The 24090-nt window shown below is 41.1% G+C and overlaps 1 protein-coding gene across 3 annotated transcripts; it reads right to left on the reverse strand.

The window, feature by feature from the left end:
- Nucleotides 1-9254: 9254 nt before the first annotated feature.
- LOC145434141 (ficolin-1-like) lies at nt 9255-22354 on the reverse strand. Of its 3 annotated transcripts, none has more exons than XM_080311456.1 (4): nt 21938-22354; nt 19426-19522; nt 17128-17224; nt 9255-9586 (listed from the first exon to the last, which is right to left on the reverse strand). In XM_080311456.1, exons 2-4 carry the CDS (start codon nt 19505-19507, stop codon nt 9265-9267), a joined length of 501 nt encoding a protein of 166 aa, XP_080167582.1. In that variant the 5' UTR covers nt 19508-19522; nt 21938-22354; the 3' UTR covers nt 9255-9264. The 3 variants fall into 3 exon arrangements, with proteins under 3 accessions (XP_080167582.1, XP_080167581.1, XP_080167583.1); XM_080311455.1 differs by having other exon boundaries at nt 19343-19522; XM_080311457.1 differs by lacking the exon at nt 9255-9586 and adding an exon at nt 12412-12628.
- Nucleotides 22355-24090: the final 1736 nt, after the last annotated feature.

Here is a 24090-nt window from a genome sequence, read left to right on the forward strand (position 1 = left end):
ATCACAATAGCGAGAATATGGTAGAAGGTCAAGACTGAAAATAAAGTCACTGAGCTACAGAGCTGACAGCCGTGCCACTTCTTGATTTTGGTAATTGCATTGTGATGCGTTTCACATGCAAATCTGCATAGTCGAGAATGCGGGCATTGAGATATACCAACAGGAAATCGATTAACTTCCGGACAGAAAGACCGTGTCGGGTAAAGTATACATTTGTAGTGTGCTTACTGTGCTGTGTGAACACGAATCGAATATCTGTATATTGTTCATAGATGCTATGCTAAAACGTAAAACCTATAAGCCTATATCCACGAACAATGAATCTCATTACCTATACTCTGCAATTTGTATTCCAATCTACCAGGCCAGTTGTTAACGTGTAACGTAACATTGGAATCGGCTCGTCAGATTTGACATAGTACCTGTCTAGTCACGAGCTGCAGAAAACCTTCAAACGAATATCGTGAATAGCAACCAAGGAAATTAAAATTATAATTTAATCTGGCTCGCAGTCCCCCACTCATGGTACACGAACCTACCTCTTACAGCGAGCAATACAGGATCGCTGTCGAGAATTGAAAATCGAGGGTAGCCTACATAGAACAGAGCATAATTTATTATTCGCTCCTATTACATAACAAAATTATAACCGGAATAAAAGATCTCATAACCTCTACAGAACGAAATGCGCTGGAACGATCAGAGGAGTCGATAACAAAATTGATGTCCGGTTGATATCCGGATTCAATGCCGCCACGCTTTACTACACTGTGTCGCAATTTTTCAAAAGCTGAGGATTCCGGAGAAAGAAAAGTTCATATCTACATATTTTTGGACACTCAACCCAAAATGCGGGTTTATATTGCTGATTAGCTCTAGTTTCAAAAGAGATCTATTTCTTTTATGTTTATTTCGGAAATCTATTGCACACTTTATTGAACTGAACATATCAAAACAGCTGTGGATCAATCGCATGCGTTATATTTCTGTATACTGGCACAATAGCATGAGCAATTGAGCATGCAGGCATGGGTCGCCAACCTTTTGTATTGCAGAAGGCTTATGTTGTTTAGCTTGCAGTGGTACACACAAGTTCCTGCGTTAGTCCTTGATCTGACAACTCAAGGGCGATGTACCATAATGAGATGTGTATCAACTGCGAGAGGGCGGAGGGCGATCTACATGCATTATGCAGCGTGTCAAAATATGTCAATGCAAAATATTACCAAGCCAAACAGTTTTAGTTTATATTTATGGTTTCAAGCAAGGAATCCCACCAACCGCTTACTATAATCTTATACGGCATCGGTTACGCCAGAGGCTCTCAAAGGATGGGTCGTGAAGGGTTTAAATCAGTGGTTCTGGCCTTAAGTAGCCCAAGGAACACTTACGCTAATCCGCAAGCCTTCGCGGAACCCAAATTTTTGCTGAACCATAAAAACATAAGTCTATCACAATGCATATCTAACTGGACATCTACACTACTATAGATTGCTGGTACGCAAAATGAACTGTGCATCAACATATAGTGTTAAAACAACAAAACATCTCCCGCATATATTCGTTCCTCGCCAAGATGTCTATCATTTCTCCACAACAATTCGGCTTCCGCAAAAAGCATCAATCCTCGCATGCCCTGCTAACAGTGGCTGAACAGTAGACATCTTGAAGAAACGAAGTGTGGGATGTAGCATTTTTCTTGATCTAAAAAAGCGTTTGACTGCGTCGATCACAATATTCTTCTCTCGAAATTGGCGCGCTACGGGTTCCGGGGTTGACAACTAGTGCTCATGAAAAGCTACCTGACTGTGAGATATCAAATGGTTTCGATATCCAACACTTTGTCCTCCCCCCACCTTGTTACCTTTGGTGTTCCGCAAGGCTCTGTTCTTGGACCAGTCCTTTTTATTTTATATGTCAATGATATATTTGAAACCTCATCATTGAATACCACACTCTTCGCTGACGACACTCACCTCCTATCTCACGCACCTACTACCGCAAGCTTGAATGCCGTCACCCGTGATCCAATGCCCAGTGTGCATGAGGGACGTCCCATAATAGCCTTGAGTTAACGCTGCGAAATCCCAATTATTGGTCGTGAACTCTTGCGATAACCTAACCGTTGACATCGCTGGCCAACCAATTTCCAACACTAAAAATGCCAAATACCTTGGTGATTTACTGGATTCGGACATGTCCTGGAGTGTCACATACAATCACTCAAACCACAACTATCGAGTATGTGGTCTATTTCGCCGCCTTAGCTACACTCTGCCAGTCAGCGTGCTCTTGATACTCTTCAACACTCTATTCCTATCAAAGTTACAATACGGAATTCTTTGATGGGGTGCTGCCTGCAACAATACAACTGACCTACTGCAAAAACTTCAACATCGGAACATCCGTATCATTGCCAAAGCCCCACGGGGGCCTGGATGTGCAACTGATAAATCGCTTCTCAAAAGATTTGGTGTTCTAAACTTAGAAAATATGATGAAGCTAGAAATTGTCAAGTTTATGTATCAGTTTCATTGCGGTCAATTTCAACGGCTTCTTCACCTTGGAGACATAAGCGCATAAGTAGGCCACAGCACACGCGCGTCAATGAAGAACAACTACCATGTGATCTGGACTGAATACAAGAAAACGCATTGCTCTAGGACCCCAATTGTGGAACAGCATCTCGCCGGCTATCCGACAGTCGTCGAGCATGTCCGCATTCAAGTCGAAATACAGGCAATTTCTTTTAAATCAATAGGCCTACTAGAGAGTCTTCAGGATTACCGGACCACAACCTAACATCGACCTCGCCCTCCGCCTCATGCCACCTCATTTTGTCGCTTGCGTCTTATATTCTTCTCTGCATTACTTTTAATTCAATGTGCATGCCTCTTATATACTTCGCTTAGGCTAAGGTGGGTGTCTGATCTTAAAGGCTACTACGAGTTGTTTCGACACCTTCCTATCTCTTCATTGTTTCGCAGTCTTGTGATGTTTTGAAACGATAAAAATATTAATAAACCTGATTGATTGATTGAAGCATTAAAATATGATTTCCATACAAACGAAAGCATTGCAATGAACATCTATTATTATAGATCTGATGTTCCATTTCAGTTACCAGTTCAGAAATACGATGCATCACCCACATTAGTGTCATCGTATTGTTTGGTCGCAACTGTGTGATACCAAATTTGCTCCATTACAAATGAGCTTATAAATATTGGAGATAAAATTTGCATTTCAGAAAGATTTCGATTTCGATTTCGAATCCCAACGTCCCCTGCGTTCGCCATGCACGTACACAATCCGCCACCACAACAGGCACAATTTGGCTACTGATCGGGTCTAATAAACTGCAACCAATCATGGTCAAGACGGGCGTGTGATTACAAATCATATGTGTGTGACCAATGACCATAGTGTGCTGCAATGGTTTGGACACAAGCAAATCTCACGGTTCACTGCGATTGCGTTACGTCATAATTTCCATTTAGCCAAAGGCAATTTTACGGTAATTTTTGACCGGCTTGCCGAGCGCGAAAATTAATAATATTGGCGTCAATTGAAAGCTACCGCGGTCGGCAAGTCAGTCTAAAATATGCCGCTCCATAACGTTTGACCAGACGTTTAGCAGGGTCTTGCTACTGGAAAAGAGTAAAGAAAGCAGATGACATTAAACAAATGAAACCTTTCAACAAAAGACAATACAAAAAACCCTTGGGTCGAGTCCGAGTCATGGTATAATGACTCGAGTCCAAGTCCAAGTCAATGTGTTGACTGCTCAGTTTCCAGTTAAAGTCTTGTTAAACCCACTTTTTATGACTCTGTTTGGTGACATCGAATGGTTCGCATTTATAATATACTAACTTACTTACTCAATTTTAGCAGTTTCTGGACGCATTTTAAAGTATCAGTACCGATAGACGTAATCCCAATAGTGTTGTTACTTTACTATTCTTCGAAAGTACAGTGAAATAACGGTCTTGTCCGTCTGAGTCTCGAGTCATATGACTTGGTTCGAGTCATGCACAATGACTCGAGTCCAAGTCAAATCAATACACAGATTGACTCGAGTCGAGTCGAGTCCTTTTCTTATTTTGAGAAAATGACTCGAATCAAGTCAAGTCATCAGAAAATCGTGACTCGAGTCGGACTCTAGTCGAGTCATGACTCGAGTCATTATACAACCCTGCTGCTAGATTACAATATGATAGTTAATTGCGAGATTGCGAAACGGTAGTTTCAGACGTTATGGTGGGCCATATATACTGTGATGAAATATTTGATATGGGCGACAATGCGGTATGAGGTGCCACGCAATCCGGTACATAAATTATATTCACTGACACTTTCGTGAAAACATATTTGTCAGTCCATAACTACTGTGCGCGAAGCGCAACAAAGGTTCTTGACTTTATTCCACTTTTATGAATATCAAATGTTGGTACTCCGTGAAATCAGCCCAGAAATTCCTTGGGCTATCTTTCTTATTGGGGGATTAAACTACTTCTACTTGACAAACTGAAAATAGCAAAAAAGTAAGTAAGTAGATCACAAAATATTATGGAATAGAAGTAGAAGTGGAGAAAATCAGATCTACTTGAGTAAGTAGAAGAAGAGGTAGAAGTAGAGGAAAACTACTTGAGTCCTTCCAAAAAGTAGAAGTACTTCGTTACTGACCCCCTCTGCTTGTAACGGTAATCGATCATGTGTCCCCGTAAATATGTAGACTATCCTGTATATAATGTTTCCTAAATGCGTCTATTCCCCACCAGAAACCATTGAATTTTCCACCAGTGGGGAATTCCCCACCGATTGGGAACCACTGGTAGAAACAGTGCCGTAAGTTGCCTTTGATCGAATGGAAAAAATGACCTACCCCAATTGCAGGGAACCGTGAGATTTCCTTGTGTCCACACCATTGTAGGACCAAAGTGTCTTTCGTGGTTGCTTTGATCGTTTCCAAGTCTAGTGTATTGGGTAGTTCAGTATCACATACAATAAGTGACATGTGCGCCAAGGCTACGACGCGATGACTTTAAAAATAAAAATGCGCCCTCCCCCGTATCACACAAGTCGGTTTTATATCACATTAAGGTTTGTCTGACACTTTGGAGTGTCTGCAAAGCTCTATATAGATCGTGGTAAATATTTTCGCTGCTGCAAATATATTGTAATCGCTTACACGTATCAGACGAACTAAAAGAAGATCTCATTTCCTGAGACGAACAGGATTTCCAACTAGCGTAGGTCACGGGGCTCATTATTTGCTGCGTGCGGCTCAGAGTGCGGGCACAGCATTATTAGGCGCCGGTCATTTCGGTGCCTGGACATAGCAATATTGATCGTTTTGGCCAACATGCGACGAATATTTCATTTTCAAGATTTTATCAATGATTTTCATGCTACCTGAAATGTTATATGTCTTATTGTCTTCAAGAATGATGATTCTGGTTCCTAATAGTCTCGCACCAACAGACTGCACAGTCCACACCCTTAGAATAAAGCACCATCACTGCCTCATACGATGTTAGGATGCCATTATCTCATAATTGCTAATACGATTGAGCTTATTTCAGTACATTACGAAATGCCACTAAATCGCGCGAAGCGCGTAATATTTTTGCCAGACAATTAAAATCTGCCTCAAAAGCCTCCACTTTATGTTGGTTTACGAAATGAAGTTGGGTCACTTTCGAGCTTTTTCAATTTTGATATCTTGGTTATAATAATTTGCGGGCCTATAAAATCGTTCGGCGTGCCATGAAACATCAACTCCGCGGCGCGGAATAGTCCTGCGCTTGCTATGTGAAGTCAGCACCTCCCTCATCTCCACCAGTAAATCTGATCACGTGGACTGGGAGACAATGAAAAATTATTGGCAGTATATACAATTACCGATATTATAGACATAATTCAATCTATGAATTTTTTTCGCGCGTTGCGCGATCATGATCAGGCACGCACAACCCCTGATCATTGAAACCGGCATTTAGATGACGTCGTTTTACGCTTGAAATTTGGTCACTGCCGCGCCCATTTGTTTAAAATGGGAATAGTAGACTTCCTCAGTTCATATCGCTACCCCGAAACCGTGGATCTTTTTTTTAATTAGCTGTCCAAAATATCAATTTCACTGCAGATTTCTTATCGATAAATGTGCCCAGTTACACGGGAATTTTTGTACTGCCGATTTGCTCATTGATCCTCGTATAACTCCTTATGCCGTTGAATTTGTATTATCGTGCATCCAAAATTTGTAATTCGAGTGTGCTATGCTATTCTGAAATTTGATTTGTGTTATCGTGTAACCGCCTTTTATGACCCTGAGTGTTTTAACTTCATTTAGATATATTTCCTACGTGTACAATGTCATTGACCGTGTACCGAAATCCGTCAGGCGATAAACGCCAAATCCTTTCTTTTACTAAACAACAACAACAACAACAACAATAACAACTATTGCCAAATTCACCAAGTGTCGAATTCAACACGCCGAATTCACAGGTGATCCCATGCCTGGTGAATGTGTGTGGAATGTACCATCAATTGTGTCACAGAACGATGCCAAGATGTACGTGTACACTATACAGTGGATAAATAATTTATTTAATAGCAACACTTCCTTTCATAAACATCTCATTTCTAGGGCAACATAACTTAAACGAACACATTAGCCATTTGAATTCCAACTTACTTTTTGATGGCATTAATTTATTATATTCTTTTTCAATATATTTAAATGCTGATATATTGCAAGCTTTGCGTCATTACAACTTTGTGGATTGCACCGCTTCCATGCGCTGATTCCCTATTCGCACACAATTGAAGTTTGCGTCGATTTATGAGCAATATATAGAATATTTGTCGTGAAATTGAGCTTCAAACCATCATATAAGTCAGCATTCGAGTTTTTCAAGGTATATCCATATAACAAACAATTTTCGTTCATTTGCTATAACTTAGATTAAAACACAACGTAATAAAAGTTGGGTCATTTGAGCCATAAAGACTGTATATATCAGACTTGGACAACTAGATAATTCTAATTATCTAATTTCATTACTTAGAGCAAATGCCAGTAATCTAATTCTAATCTGATGAGTGAAATGTTTCTATGCTCTAATTACAATCCTGATCTAACTTTTTGAATGTTTCTATCTCTAATTTTAATTCTAATCTAATGTATTGTTTTCCGGAAAATTCCTCTTTGTCCCGCGGCATTTTGAAGCGAGGTAACAAGAATATCCCTCTCGCGCAGAGAATCCAGTACCAAGCAGCCAAGCCATGCTAGCATAATATCTTATAATCTTTGAACAACCTTCTTCATAGCTTCGATCACAAACAGAACAGCAGCAAAGAAAAAAAGATAGGTAACACAGGCTTCTTCACCTTCGTGCTCCATCTACATCTACATCAAGCACAAATAGGGTGATTGCTTCAGATCTAACCGAAGAAAATATATGAGACGATGGAATGGAAGATATTTCACAGCAGACCGTGAGAGCATGCTCAGCATGGACTGTGATATTTTAAGTCACTGGAAAAAGATAAATAATTTTCCTCATATCAAGGCGGCTTCTCGAGGACTCGTAGGCATGATTGCAACATTAGCTCCTCCGGGAAGAGTTTTCAGCGATTCAGTAGAATTGTATAGTGCAGGGGTCTCCAACTCAAAACGCATCGCGGGACACTATTCAAATTTCGTAGAGGCCGCGGCCGCCGGAAGAATGCAATATCGAGACAAAGTAGGCCACACAGTTAAGCAACCCCGTTTTCAAAACTTTACGTTAGTACAACGCCGTACTCAGTAACATGATGGGCGATGGACATGGTTACCACAAAAAAAGTAATATTTTATTTAAAATGTACAAATACAACAAGAAATATCACGATCGAGCCAAGCTTGGTGTACAGACGTTAACCATTCTCATGCTTATCGCTTATCGGAATGCACACTGATTGGATATGAACCGAACTTGATTTTTGCTGTAGGCCTTTTTCTTTCTCATTCACAATTTCATTCAACTTCCAAGTATTTCCGAATTCCGTAATACTAATTTTAATCTAATTTGGAAAAAAAGCAGTGTAGCTTTAATTTTAATCCCAATTTAATTTCGAAAAACTTGTGTAGCTCAAATTCTAATTCTAATCTAATTTGGAAAACCTGTAAATTTTCTAGTTGTCCATTTCTGGACTGTATGTCTCATCAGTCCCCACGGCACGTGTCTTTAAACCCACCACGTGGGGAGCGATGATTCGTTTGAGCGACTAAGTATAAATATATTTGAGAAGGCGAAGATCCCTGCATATGTTCACGGTAGTTAACCCTTATACGACAGTACTGACACCGAAATATATGCTGTTATCAGTTAAAATGACAAGAGAGTCTTTCACATTTTTGGGTCAATCGGCGCCACATCTGGTCTAAAAATCGACCCCGTTTCTCTCAACACACTCAAACGCGCAGTTTATAGCTATCGCCTACTTCCATTCCGTATCGCTAAACGCCTCAAGGGGGCGCAGTATGTACCCGAGTTCCACAGATTGAGAGAGACACCGAGACATATAAATCGGAGTTGATTATTAATTAGTCATTAACCCAGCCATATACACACATGGTATCTAAATATAATTTTATCGTATCGCAAATATAAGATATACCACGTGTCAGAAATTGCTATACCATACATCGCAACGTTTGGAGTGCTCATTCCCGTTAATTTGAGACGCGTTGCGAGAGTGACGCTCAGTGCCATATCATTTCAGATTAGATTCATGCGGCCCATTGAGATTGGCGTATTGACATAAATCGTATCACCGCCCGCCCAATATTATTGTGGCACCACCACGAAGCGAAGCGACTCACGTAGATATTACACCGGGTTGTTGTTCTTGCTGTTGTTGTTGTTTATTTCACCGGCTTGTTGTTGTTGGTGTTGTTGTTTATTTAACCCGACATTTGGCGCTTATCGCCTGACGGCCTTTTGTACCACGGTCATTCAGCATAGTACACGAATAAAGGAGGTAACACGAAATATCGATCAATAGCACAATGAATTAGGAACAATCACGTGATATATGGCGATTACAGAATAACATTACACCGGGTATAACTCAACGAATAGACAAAACAAAGATACATTGATCGGATGAGATGAATTCAATAGTTGAGTAACCTAGGTGTCAATATGAACCTCTCAATATACATATTGTTAATAAATCAAATAGCCTACATATGACTATACTAGTTTACTGTTACATGGGAACTGGACGTGTGCTCATTTCCGTGAATTTGGGAAGCCTGGTTCGACCGTCAGTACCGTACCATCTCATGTTAGATGAGCCATACAGTGCATTGAGGTTGGAGTATTCACAATTCTTGTACCACCACGCTCCTGTAAGAGATCTTGCGCAATTAGAAGAAGAATTATCGTGGTCTGCGTCCTTGGTGGTAAATTGTTGTCCGTTTAAAATGGCTCCAGAATTTGTCGGCTTGGCCATTGCGTCAGTTGCGTTTCCATAGTATCCGCCCACTTCAAGTCTGTAATAGTCGGATGCCGGGCCGATTTTGAAATTGCTGTAAACAAGTAGTAGATAGTTTTCGTGTTGGCATCCTATTAATACCAAGCATAACAGGAATCAAATAACTATCGATTGAGTCGTAGTAGCCAAGATATTGAAAATCCCGCTTTCTGTGAATGTTTTGTCATGCATTTACTTTTTTACACAGTAGCCCATGTCTACATACTGTGTGAAGAATTCAGTAATTACCGATTGAATCCCTTGCACATCCAATATATGGGACTATTTAGCAGGCATATATAACAGATGATTGACTCTACTTATGAAGACTATTTTGGTATGGAATCCAAATAATTTGACAAGGAATTTTCGAAGGTATATCGTGCTTTCCGCGATTGGCGAAATAATCTCAGTAATGGAATTGGTTATATGGACCCATTATACCGCATAATGTGCGTTATTTGACGGATTCAAAAATTCGTAAATTAAGGCTTCATATTAGCAATATATCTCCGAACGACCACTTAGGCTACTTACCACGAATACCCGTAGCAGGACTTCAAGGTCCAAATATATAATTTTCAGGATGGCTACAAGAAAATACAGACAGGCTCGTCGATAGTGAGGTAATATTGATATGATATCAAGGCCGTACGTCGCGACAATAAGTTAGGTCAATGGTTCTCAACCTCCGGTCCGCCGGATATATTGCAATTTTATACTTTATTGGTGAAATGCAAACTATTGAGGGCTTGTTCGTTGAAAAAAGAAATAAAACGTAAAATATTAAACTGATTTAATACTTTCCCAGTTCCGCAATTTATAGCATTATGAGGTAACATTAAGCACGGTAACATGTTCGATTTTACTTGAAGTTCAAACCGTATTCGAAGACGACATGCGAGAGACAACTCCGAGCGGACTCGCTAAACCGCGCAGTTTTCAATTCAATAATTTTGGGAATGGCCGGGTGTAGCTGTTGCCAGGTAGCCTATTCTCGTGCGGCGCATTGTATTAGAAGTAGGCCTACATCTGGTGGTAATCGGAATGAGAATGGAAACGGGGCAAGGGTTTGGTCTGACTACGAAACGCTTCTCATCTCGGTATTGTCGAAGGGAAGAATATTATTCGAGTTCGCCTAGTCCAGGGGACGGCAGCGTGTCACTTGGGGTACTCGAGATGATTTTTCATGGTACGCCGAATAAATTGACACACACAACATGTTATAACCGTGTTTGTTGCAAAAAGCGAAACAGAAGTGTTGAAAATTGAATATTCTCGAAGGTGACCAAAATGTATTTCAAAATTTAACATAAAATAGAGTCTTCTGTGGCATATTATCCAGAAAATTTTCTCCACGCTTCGAGCGATTTAGTGGAACTGAATTCCTGGATTTTAATGTGGGTACCGCCCAAAAATATATCGATAAAAATGCAAAATCTGCTTAATATACAGCGATGACTCCAAACGTATTAGAGATTATGAGATAACGACATCCTAATATCGTATGTGGCCGTTGGAATGCTTTATACTCAAGGCTGCGTTCGGTACAGTATGTGGGAGCGCGATTATTTGGAACCGGCGTTTCTGCTCTGGGTATTTCCAAGTTATGATGCACCCAAACATACAACGTTTTGGGCAACATGTGGCTCCGTGAAGTACGCTTCTAAAATGATTGAAGGGTATAAAACCTTGAAATGAAATAACCGCCGCATGCCAAAGCGTTCGATATTGATAATGAAATGACCGTCGCCGAATAGTCCTATGCCCGCACCCGAGGCCACACGGGGCAAATGACACCCGCATACAAAAATAATGAGCTCCGCGAAGAAATGCGAATTATATGAATCGTATTTGTCTGACGAAAGGAGATTTTAGTTTAGTTTTGTCTGGTACGTATAAGCAATTCCAATATGTTTTGAACAGAGGCAATGTTTACCGCGATCTTAAGAGCTTTGCGAACAAGTCTATAGTGCCAGACATCAGACCGAGTTGTTGTATGATAATACAAGGGGCGGAAAATTTTCATGATAAAGCCATTGTGACAATATTGGTGGTGCGCGTGTCACTTATTGGCTATGGTACCGAACACAGTGGGTTTGGAAACGACGAAAGTAACCATGGATGCACAGAAGATCGACCTTGCCATAAACAAACCATGCATATATTCAGGGTAGTAACCAAGTCACAAGGATCCGAGTCACACGTCAATCTCACTTTTATAGTTTTGATTCAAGTCCAGTTTGGTGATATCGAATGGTTAGCATTTATAATATACTAATCTTCTTCACTTTTAGAAGTTTCTGGTCGCATTTTCAATCCCAGTACCAATAGACGAAATCCCAACAGTGTTGCTGTTGCTGTTGTTTATTAAAAGAAAATTTTGGCGCTTTTCACCTGTTGGTCTTTTGCACCACGGTCAATAATTGAGTAAGAAATGAAAAGCAGTCAATGATGGCATACATATTGGATGGACATAATATTTAAAAATAAAAGCATTTCAGTGAAACAAAAGAACATCAAGGCCAAAAAAAAATGAAATTCCGGAGCGGTGGAAATAAAACATTCACGGCTATTCACAAAACGGCTTTTGACAAATAATGGTTGCAGGATAACACAAATTCAATTGTAAGAGGGATGATTTGATCCTCGATGAGGAGAATTTCAAAGTGAAAATCAACATTCAATTCAGCACATTGAGCAATGTGGAAAGTACGATGGAAATCATATTTTGAGCAGTGTTTCCGGATACCGACAAAGAGAGCAAAGTGGAGATTCCACTGAACCTATTCATTCTAAACAAATTGCTATTGAGATGACAGTGGTTGGACTGAGGGCGAAGAAGGATACTTTCATCTACGCGGTTTCTACGTGCCGGCGGTTTGCTCGCAATGGATGGATTAAAAAGTTTTATAATGATATCCGTTGTCGAATGCTTGAAATTCTTCGTCCCATAGAACCAGACAGTGCCGCTGGATGATCTTCAGCACCCCGTGTTTTGATAACATCGGCAATTCCTGGCCGATATTGGATGAGTGGGAAGAGGCTGTTTTCGCTAGCCGGTCGTCTTCCACTTTTCTGCTGATCCCGGCGTTCCCTGGAATCCACAAGAATGCCACATCGATCCTTCGCTGTCGTAATTCGAGAAGAGATGAGAGAATTTCCTCAACCAGTCTGTAGTGGGGTCGTAAATTAGAGTTGCGCATTCACGATACAGCAGTGGAGCAGTCGGACATGATCAGGAACTTATCCGTCGTTAGAGAACTTCTATAGATCCAGTTGACAGCCCGTTGAATCGCAATCAGTTCCGTGGAAGAAAAAAAACAGATTGCTCGCTAGGGCAAGGATGGAGTTCCGATACTGCGAGTGATGGAATATAAAAAGCTGATCCTCCTGACCCGTCGGTATAAATTGGAGTGTATCCGACAAACTGGTCGGCCACATGACTCAGACAGATCTGGTCGAAAGATTCCGAGACATTTCGCGAAGAAGGCTCGTGCAGAAGAGACAAGTCAAGGTGTGGCTGGGGCAGAAACCAAGGTGTAATCGATAGGAAGTGGTACTTGTCCAATATGATGCCGTCAAAGAGCGACGAGTTCGTGAGCGTATTGAACGTTCGGATGTTCGGTCTCGTTAGACTGTAGATCTCATGTCAGCTGTCTTCAATGATATGTTGGACGAATTCATTTCCAGGCTCTTGATTCAAAATATGACAATGATAGTTCGTCTAGATTAGAAGGTGTCAGAGATGAAAAGGCATCCCGTGACATTTGGCTTGGAGCACACGTATTGGGGTGCTGGTCATTGCCTTGGTACAGATCCGAAGGGCTTTATTCTGGATGGATTGAAGCTTCTTGAGATGGGTGACAGGCGCAAAGAAGTATACAGGCAAACCATATTCCAAAATAGATCTTATGAGTGAACGGTAGACGCGCAAAAGGGTTCTCTGACTGGCTGTACAACTCGTGCCACTTAATACTCGCAGTAAGTTGAGCCTCTTACAACATTTGGACGAGATATATTCAATGTGAGGTTTGTATGACAGTCTTCTGTCAAAAACAACACCAAGGTACTGGAATGTTTCCACAAACGGGATTTCCGAACCATCAAGATGCAGTGAGATGGAGGGAATGTTGCGCTTACGTATAAAGTGCATTGCTACAGTTTTTGCCTTGGATAATATCAGGCCCCACTGATTACACCAACGTTGTAAGACGTTCAAGGAACTTTGTATCGTGTGGACAAGATGGACAAATCACTATCCCAGATTAGAAGATAATCAGCGAATAATGCGTGGGAGCAATCGGTCATTGGTGGAACATCAGACACCATTACCGCAAAGAGAAGCGGACTTATGACACTGCCTTGGGACAGACCATTCTCCAGATAGTGTATGTTAGAAAGGGTATTCCCAACACAAACCTGGAAAGAGCGCGTTGACAAAAAGTTGTTGATCCAGTCTAGCATTTGACCTTTGACCCCATGCTTCGTCAATTTGAACAAAAGACCCTTTCTCCAGACCATATCGTAAGCGGATTGTATGTCCAAGAACACTGCAATTACTCACTACCGATAATTATGAATACCCTTAATACATTGTCGTGTAACCCAAGAATATTGTCAAGCGTACTGCGCCCATGGCGGAAACCAGATTGCTCATCGTTGATGAGGCCATTGGATTCGAGGTACCATCTTAGGCGCTTCGTTACCATGACCTCCATGATCTTGCACACATGGCTGGTAAGAGATATGGGTCGAGAGGACTTAGCAAGGGAAGGATCTTTGTCCTTTTTTGGAATTGATAAAATGACAGAGCGCTTCACTTTTTCAGGTAGTAAACCACTACTCCATGAGGTGTTGATAATGGACAAATGCCTCATCATCGGATAACCTATTTTGTCCTGACCCTGACTAGATGTAGCTGCCTTTCAATTCAGTCACTGAAAACGCGTGGTTTATCGCAATTCGGTAACGAACTAGAGATGTAAGAGTTTACATTGTCTTCGAAGGCATTTTTCCTTGCTTGAAATTCGGCAGGGTAATTGCGATCACTACTAACCGACTGAAATCGTGCGGCTAATGCATCGGCTTTTGCTTTGTCACCACATATTATAACGTCATTCACTCGAGGTATGGACTGATATGTTCGAACTCCTGAGAATGAGCGAACAACTTTCCAGACTTTGGAATAATTGTTCTTATCGTTGAGACGAGAGCAGATCTCTTCCCAGCTCTCCTTTTTAGAATGTATGATTGTTTCGCGGCATTCTGATCTCAGTCGTTTGAATTCGATAATATCGGCCATGGTGAAACTCCTTTTCATTTTCAAGAAGGCTGCTTTCTTACGTCTGACCGCTCTTTCACACGAATCATTCCACCAAGGCACCGATTTCTTACGATAACGTGACGGACATTCCCTCAGGATGTGCTTGCGAGCCGCGCTGATAACACATGCCTGGAGACGGTCGTTTAGACCAGGGGTCACCAACACGCGGCCCGCGGGCCGCATGCGGCCCACGAGGTCATATTTTGCGGCCCGCGACTTGATTTGAGATTTCGGAAGAAAGCTAAGAAAAGATTTTGCAAATGCTGAAATTGACCTTCAATGGCCGAAATACTGCCAAGACCGAGACGCTTAGAAAACGGTTTAGGGCAGTGGTTCTGAAACTGTGGGGCGTGTCGCCTTGTGGGCGCGGAGCTGAAGTCAACTGAAAACTTTTTCGCGCTCCGCGCGATTTGTCTCGTGTTCATAGTTATAGTTATTGCTCTTTGTATAGTCCCGAATTCATATTATAGAATTCTGTCATCAACACTCATAACCATCCATGCCATTAAACTATCCGTTCGGATTGCTAGCTCTATGGATGCATTTTGTGACGTGACAATAAGGGGGGAGAGACAATTTTCAGTATCATAAAGCGGGACATGTCTAAAAAGGTTTCAGAACCACTGACTTAGGGCTTCTTCACAAGATCAAGCTTTACGTGGAGATGGTCTTTCATCTAGTAGCGTATATCGCTAGCCCCAAAAATCGTTTCAAGGTATCGTGCACAGCTCAGAGTTCAAAATAAAATGAAATTGATGACGGTGATATTCTAATACAATATCACTTCTTTTGTGATCACTATGCCCATCGACTATGTTAGGTAGCACAGCGTTGTACTGACATAGAGTTTTAAAACGTGGTTGCCTACTTTATATCGATATTGAATTCATGCGGCACGCGGCCGCTACGAAATTTGAAAAGTGGCCCGCGACCCGTTTTGAGTTGGCGACCCCTGGTTTAGACTAGTATCGACATCGGCGCAGCCATGGAAACGGAGGTAAGAGAAAGTTACACTTTCAGGGACCTTATCGCAGCGGAAGCACAAGAGAACTGATGAACACAATTCGTAACCTTCAACAGATTTTATCCTACGGCGCTTGACGGAGGAGACACCAAAGTCGCCAAAGCTGTCAAGGAGTTCCGCGTCAGGAATGTCAAGTGGGACCCCAGAAATATAACCACTCTGGCAGTGTAAGACCTAGCATGGTACAGAGAGGTTTTCATTTGAATTGACTTGCCTGAGACTTTATCTGTCAGGCAGTCGGACTGTAGAAATGCGTTGATTTGCTTCTGAGTCTTGCAAGTTACAAGGAGATCCCCCGACCAGAGAGGACGAGGCTCTTCATATTCGCCAAGTAACGCAAAGAATGCTCCATGGACTACAGTCGGGTGGAGACGTTTCATTGAAACACCCTCACTCCATACAAATACTTTCATTCCACTGCTACAATGTTTGGCGTTTTCATTATTAGATGACTTCGTTGGCGTGGATTGCCGAGTAGAAGGCTGAGTCGCCGGCTGACTAGCAAAGTCTTTAGCCGACACTTTAGCATGAGCTGTTGCACGTCCGTCGCTGTCACTATCACTGCCTAGTGAATCCGTAGCAACGTGTACCAGTTCACGCTTTCCGACGACGATGTTTCCATCAAACCCCAACCCTCGACCACTGATCAGTCTGGTAATTAACGCTCTCATATTTTACGAATTGAGCAGCTGAAAAAGACGTGCGTTCGCGACGACGTCTCAAACCGAATGCCCACCAACAGTGTGGTTACTTTACTGTTCTTCTAAATTACAATGAAATGTCGGTCTTGGCCGTCTGAGTCTCGAGTCATATGACTTGGTGCGATTCATGCGCAATGTTCTCTCTAATTTTTCACGAGTCTGCAAGTCGCGAGTGCGTAACGACTAAAAAGCAGATCATCACTTCGGATTTTCTGTGCGCAGAGACCGTGTCAGCACTGTGCACTGGCGCAGCTCAGTGGGAACTTTGGTCATGCGCAATGACTCGAGTCCAAAGTCAGTGGAGTCGAGTCATTTCCGTATTTTGAGAAAATGACTTGAGTCAAGTCGACTCATCAGAAAATCGTGACTCGAGTCGGACTCGAATCGAGTCATGACAACCCTGTATATTACGTACATTGAATGACAGCTTTGATGCGGTTTACTTCAATCTCGACATTTTCCTTATGGGACATGTTACTCGTAGGACTATATGCGTATTTACCAGTCATACTGTGAATATTGAATATAATAAAAAATATTACAACCTGTACTTTGCTGTCCAATACGTTCCATCGCTTTCGATCATGTTTATGCGCAATTCATGCTGTCCAATTTTAGTGAGCCGGTGTAGTTTTTCAAGTCCTGTTAAATTAGAGAGGTTTACAACAGTCGTTCTCGACAGGCGGACCTTGGTGGCTCATGAGAGCATTTCCAGGGGACGGCCCTCGGCTATTTGTAAATTATCAATTTCATGAATTTCAGCTAAAAGTAGCCCACCTGCGATACTAAGAATATGCAATCCCTTGACCAAATCAACTTTTTGGAGTTACTAACATCAGTACTCTCAGGACTTTTCATTTTCTGCTTCACAGCGTATTTGCAGAGAGTCCTATTCGTATCTCATGACTATACTGACCCGCCGGTCCATCAGAATATATCAAACAATCACCGCTTATTATGGGATTTCTGTTACTATATATTCCGTACAAACTACAAATTCCAACAATTAATAATTGCCATGCTTATGAATAATGTAAACTAACGGGACTATAGTCGCCCCGAAAACTTCGTCTCGACTTAGTAGCAATTGAAATGGACTCCTTATTTGTCGTTTATACTTCACAATGACCCAAATCGTTTCTATATTTTGAGCATACCTGCATGTGGGCCACGAAGTACATTCAAAGGTTTATATAGTCACTGTTTTACAAAGCGTAACGAATTATTAATCATATCAGAAACATTAAACGGTGGTCGGGCAATGCATTGATCAAAACAAGAAAGTGACTGTGATTATAATGTTTGTGGCACAATCACAAAAACACAGAATGCATTCCGATGGTACATACCTTTTTTAAATAACATCCTATTTATCTCACTTCGAGACATTCATTCTTAGTCTGACCTAATCTGTGAATCTCAAATATGAAATAGTGAGCGGAGCGTATCTCAAGTACAGACACGTACCACGTCAAATAAAAGAAAAGTACGGGAATGCTCAAATTAATCAATAAATACAGTCTCGGGGTGACACGGCTAGATTATATTATCATAGTGGACAGTAAGCATGCTCGCTCCGTCTGTAACAGCAGTTAAGCATCTATCCTTCCTCTTCGGGGTGTATAGCCCTTCTGGAGGCAATATAAAACCACCACGTCCGATCAGGGCATGCTTACAACTCCCGATGACGGGGTCGTTTGTTTGTTTGTGGTATTGCAACTAGGGTTGCATTTAAAACCAAAATCAATTTAACACAAACATGTTTAAAACAAGGCCCCAATTTAATACATGTTTTTTTAAAGCCATGACGTCACGAGTATTCAATTGTGACATCATAGTGGATTGAAATTGACAATTGAAAATAAAGGGTAAATATAGCTCCTGTGACGAAATATCTGTACTATTAATGTTGAGCCGACTCTTGAGGGATCCAACCATCCCATATTGATATACGTCGGCTTTATCGAGTGGGAATTGTCCGTATACTCGTACAATATGGTTTTTGGAACGTATTTACACAATTATCGCATAATTTTACAACTTAAAAAAACACAATTTTTCAAAAAAGGCTTTTGTTTAAAACACTGTTTAAAACATAATTTAAACAAAGTGTTTTAAAACACCGTTTGTTTTAAATGTAACCCTAATTGCAACAATAGGGGGGCTTGGCGGCATTCCTGTAGTAACAATGTAACTGACCGATATATATTAGGTTATAAATATCGGTTATATATATAGGTTTGCGAGTTCTTCTATGCACAGATGTTTACTCAAACACGGAGTATATTTAGAGAAAATAAAGACGTTGTTAGGGTAGCGGTTATAAATGAGTCTGCGAGTATTTCTCAGTTCTCGCGGAAGTAGGCTACTTGACAAACGGATAAAATGACGTCACGGCATACATTGCGTAACGATAGCTGGGCAATAATATGACACATGTTGTACGTTGTCGAGGTATATATCGGGATAACAATCCTAAGTCCAATTCAAGGTGACACAGTCAACTGCAGTATTCAATGTGCTTGACAAATACTACGGTCATTTACACTAGGCCAATTCTCTTCATCCTTATTCCGCAGTTGGCGACTTGTAGGGTACCAACTTCTAGTTTTATGAGGCACCAGTTACACGGATCAGATGGCGAGGAGGAGCCTAGGCAAACCTCCAACACTTAGATAGGAATTCTGGAGTCGACCTCGGTCGACCTCGAACCCGGAACTCATTGGTGTAGCAGTTGTGGATTATACTACCATACGCTACCTCGCCACGGGATCGTTGAAACAATACGTAAAGACCGAACAATACGAGATGGAACTGCGAGCGGTGTAGGCCTATGTTCCCACCGAGCCATAATTCTCCATCTTTGTTTCCGAATCCAATAGCGTAATCATTCCAACCCCGATAGAAATCTACAGATCCATCCATGCGGCGCTGAAACACCTGAAGAAACATTTGCCCGATATTCGTCCATGTCTCGTCGTACCAATCTTTGCGTGTACGGCGCATGCGTACCGCTCATTACGTGAGGGAAGAAGATCTTGCTATTGTTTCTATGATTAGCAATGACGTCCATACAGTATGCGTCGGACAAACACTTGAGTTTCGAAACCGTGTGGATTGTTCGAGAATCAATCGTGACGACGTCATCATAGATAATAAAATAACCTAAAAATTAAAATATATTACTTTTATGTGACCACAAAGAATTCCGTACCTCCTAGTAACTTTTAACCAAAAAAAGAACTTTGTATATGGCAACCGAAAATATACAATATATAATAGCAGTTTATAACAATGCTTCATGCTGATCGCCACTTTACAGAATAATAATTTTGATGAAAATACGAAAGCTTCCAACTTTATTGTTGCGGAGTACCTGGTAGTGCGGAGCATGGACTGGAGCCGGATTGGATATCTGGCCTAATTTTTTTCAATTTTGACCGCAGCCGGATCAATACTATTTTTATATGGCCAGAATCTTTATTGATAAGCATTACTTTTGTAACTAAATAACTACCAACCAACCACAGGCAAGTGACCGCCAAGCCAGTGCGAAAATAAACGAGCCATATTTATAAATTCACGGAACCATCGTACCGTGTAGGGCGCAGCATGGACCGGAACCGGATTGGTTATCCGGTCGGAATTTATCATGTCTGGCCGGACTCGGATCGGAGCCGCACCAGAGAATTGAAAAACAGGATCGGAGTAGGACCGAAGAATTGGTCGACTCGCTCCGCACTAGTACCTGGAAGCAGAACTGTGGCTGAAAAAATATCCAGCGAAACTTCATATGTGCTGGTGCTTTGTCAACACGTGACCACGAAATACATGTTCAACAGCAGCAATTGTAATTGTAATTGTAATGTAATTGAAGCATGCAAGGAGTAATTGTAATTGTAATTGTAATTTGATATTTTTAGCATGGAGTAATTGTAATGTAATTGAAACATTCATGAAAGTAATTGTAATTGTAATTGTAATTGAACTGAAATAATGTAATTGATCCAACTCTGGTGTGCACTAAGTTTTTCCGTCGGGCACCATGTGAAGCAGAACATACGTTGGCGGGCCGAGACAAAAAGATTTTCACTGTTCTGCGGCAGGCAGTTTTATTTCAAAATTGAAAGCGATGAATGACAATGTCAAGACATTCTGCTAAGTGCATGCGTTAATATTAGGCTGCGTCCCCAGCTCTATGTGGCTTAGTAAAATAGCCTTGCTCTTTTGCTAGCTTCGTATCGATTTTTCTCATATTCCCGAATCAAATTATATTCCTGCTCGGAGGCCTGCTCGTTTCTCGCCATAAACTAAAAATATCGATTCGCGGCTGCAAAAAAATATTTAGTGCTCCATATCTTGTTGAAATATCGGCATTCAGTCTCATCATTCATCACTTGACATAAGTTCGTTTATGAGTGAGGATGACTGCCGATCACATGCACTGGTTGTAATATTTTACGAAATAGGATTTGGAAGCGTATGCCATATAACAGTTGAAAGCACAGACCTGGTAAGAAACAAGATTTTAACTTGAATAGGGAAACAGTGACTTGTAGCTTTAGCTGTTACGGCATGATTTGCTACATTGGCTTTATTTTGAACCTGGATTTCTCGCGACGTACGATTTTTCAGACCCGTTTCAGAGGCTGTGTTTTCATCTGTGCGAAATGCCAATATTTCCAGTAACACCAATTACCGGATAAAATGTTGCTCGTATGGAAAATAATAGAATATTACTTTTCTATAGTGTCCTGGGTAGATTAAATTTATCAAGGTGTCCTGCAAAGATGAATTCCCGTGAATTTCAACTTAACACGGACGTGTCTTATACCGGTCATGTACGTATATGTTGTCTAAGTCGGAATCGAGATTATCCAAAATTAACCAATCGATATTTCAGGTGACTCAACATAGTGAAGTCATACATTCAGCACGCGTTTGGCAGTAACATCTTCGATTTAACGAATGTAAAAAAGCACTTCTACTTTTATGACTTCCGGTAGATTTTGCCTACTTACACCTCTTCATCAAGTGGTTGTGGTTTAGACTGGTGCTCTTCAACCGATGTACACGGTGTATCCTGCAAAAATTATGCGGCTCATCGACCAAATCTACTTTTTTGGAATTATTTACTTGAGTAAAGTTCTGACCTTTCAGTTTCTAATTTCTCTTGAAATAGTTTTGTCATGTCTTGGAAATTGCTACTTCTACTTGTAATTGGGTAAAATTTATGGACTCAATTATATGTGTACTTGAGTAGTAACTAATGTGGAAACGTCTGTTCATGTTGCTCTTGATATTTCGAGCACGTGTTGATTATATGTGTAACTCCAAGTTAACAATATAACTCACCACCCAATCCTGATCTGTCTTTGTTTGGTTCTGAAATAGCTGCAGAGCTGTGACAACGTAAGATAATTATTTTGAAATTTCGGAAGATCATACTAGAATAATAATTTACTTCTATATCTCATACCTCCGTAAATATTTCCTGCACCTAGCATGCATAGCATTATATGAGATATATATCATTATTTAGCGTTGGCATTGGAGAATTCCGGGTGTTCGAACTATGAAAAACAAACCTGTCAGTTTCTGTGGGCCAATGAGTGAATTCTAAAAACACTTGAGAAAACGTGATCTCTGTATATGGAACATTTTAACGGATTGCAAAATCAACGCTGTGCGCCATTACTCCACGATAATACTGCATATACAATAAATGAACTGCAAGTTTATGAAGTACAAATGACTACTATTTAACAGTAAGTGTAGATCAGTAAGTGTACTGATTTTTTTTAGGCATCCAAGGAAACATGGACTGGATATACCTATTACCAAACGATAGTATGTCATAAATATTGAAATCTATGATAGCGAAATGAGTTATAATCATTAAGAGTTTCTCGCTCCGTTTTGTATTCATTCCAAATAATCAGCCTAACATCGCACCCTCAAAGATGATGTCTCGCAACATTCGGGCATGCAATCACCTCCTGTTCAGAACAGTGTCTTTTTCGTATGACTTGACTTGACTCGAGTCACTTTACAAAAATCACGTGACTTGACTTGGCGTTTCAGAAATTTGGATTGTCTCTTGAATTGAAACAAAATTTACGAGTCAATTCATGGTCGACAGTCTGCTATACGTGACTCCATGCATTGCCGAAATATATGTAAGACTATTTTCGGCGATATATTAAGTAAGTGCGCTAGCCGGCTGTGTAGTCAACAACAACCGAGTTGCTATTAATGTTCTCTTAATGTTCTCTTTCCTGTTTTACAATTTCTTGTATTGCAGTCTCATTCATTTCTCCCGGTGGACCCCTTGGTCCTGGCAATCCGTCTCCTGGCGGTCCTCTGGGTCCAGGGGAGCCAATTCCCGGAGGGCCTCTGGGGCCGGGAGTTCCCATCGGACCAGCCTTGCCCACTCTTGGACTGGCACCCATATCTGCACTAGGACCCAACAAGGAGGCACAATGCTGGCATACCAACTCTTGAAATGTTGTAACGTCATTGTGCGCCGTGACAAGACCCGTCAGGAAAACGAGAAAATAAGTGGGGTACATCTGAAATTGAGACGAAGACGACTTTTTTTTTAGCACAAAATCATGTTATTAATATGACATACAGAATGATCAATTATTTCACCGATGCACGATGGATAACCCCTAACCAACGAATATACAATGCGTAACATAACCGCACGTCATCTCGCATTGCATGTGCATTGTGCATACCACACGGGTAGGTTTGGAACTGTGAAGCATCCTATGTCCTCGTTGTGGTTTTATCACCGCGATTCGTGTTGGTTTTTTTCGCATTCCTTCGGTGCATTGAAGGCCTCAATCGGCACGCTAATCAACAAAACGCTAAACTCAAGATTGTTACGAGAGGAGCGCACGGAAGAAGACGTCACAAAATCGTTCTTGCGATTTCGACGTCATTCCGGGAATGAACGATGAGACCCCAGCAGCAAAAACGGAAACATTTTACCGCTGAATCATGTTGGGCCTAGGGTGATACTCAGTTTGATCGCATGAGTTCGAAACTTCTACGAGTCTATACCAGCTGGAGTTGGATATACTTCAAGCAGTTGCAGTAGATACATCTTGTATATTTCGAATCTCATTGTGCCTGCGCTGAGACTTATAGATTGACACTTCATACTGCAAATATAGTATAACAGCGGTATACGAATTTCTGTACAGGTGTTGTATATCAGCATTTCGATCGTATAAATTATCGGTTAACATTTCATTTGCGATATCGTAAGCAAAGTAACGACTATAGTAACACAAATTCAATATATCTTTAAAATTTTAATGACTTCATTCGATGGCTGGTAGTTGTATACAGCGGCCTACATTCTGTTCTTTAATAAAAAATATAATAATCATTTTTCTGTAATTGATCGTTAAATAAGGCGTGAATGCTACCAGGGTCCTAATTTATCTACATCGTCTGCCATCGACGCAACGCAACGAAGATAAGAACTCACCATC

This window comes from Botryllus schlosseri, chromosome 2, assembly GCF_051294905.1.
Source record: "Botryllus schlosseri isolate E-star chromosome 2, Bs_hap1, whole genome shotgun sequence".
In the NCBI taxonomy this organism is placed as follows: Eukaryota; Metazoa; Chordata; class Ascidiacea; order Stolidobranchia; family Styelidae; genus Botryllus; species Botryllus schlosseri.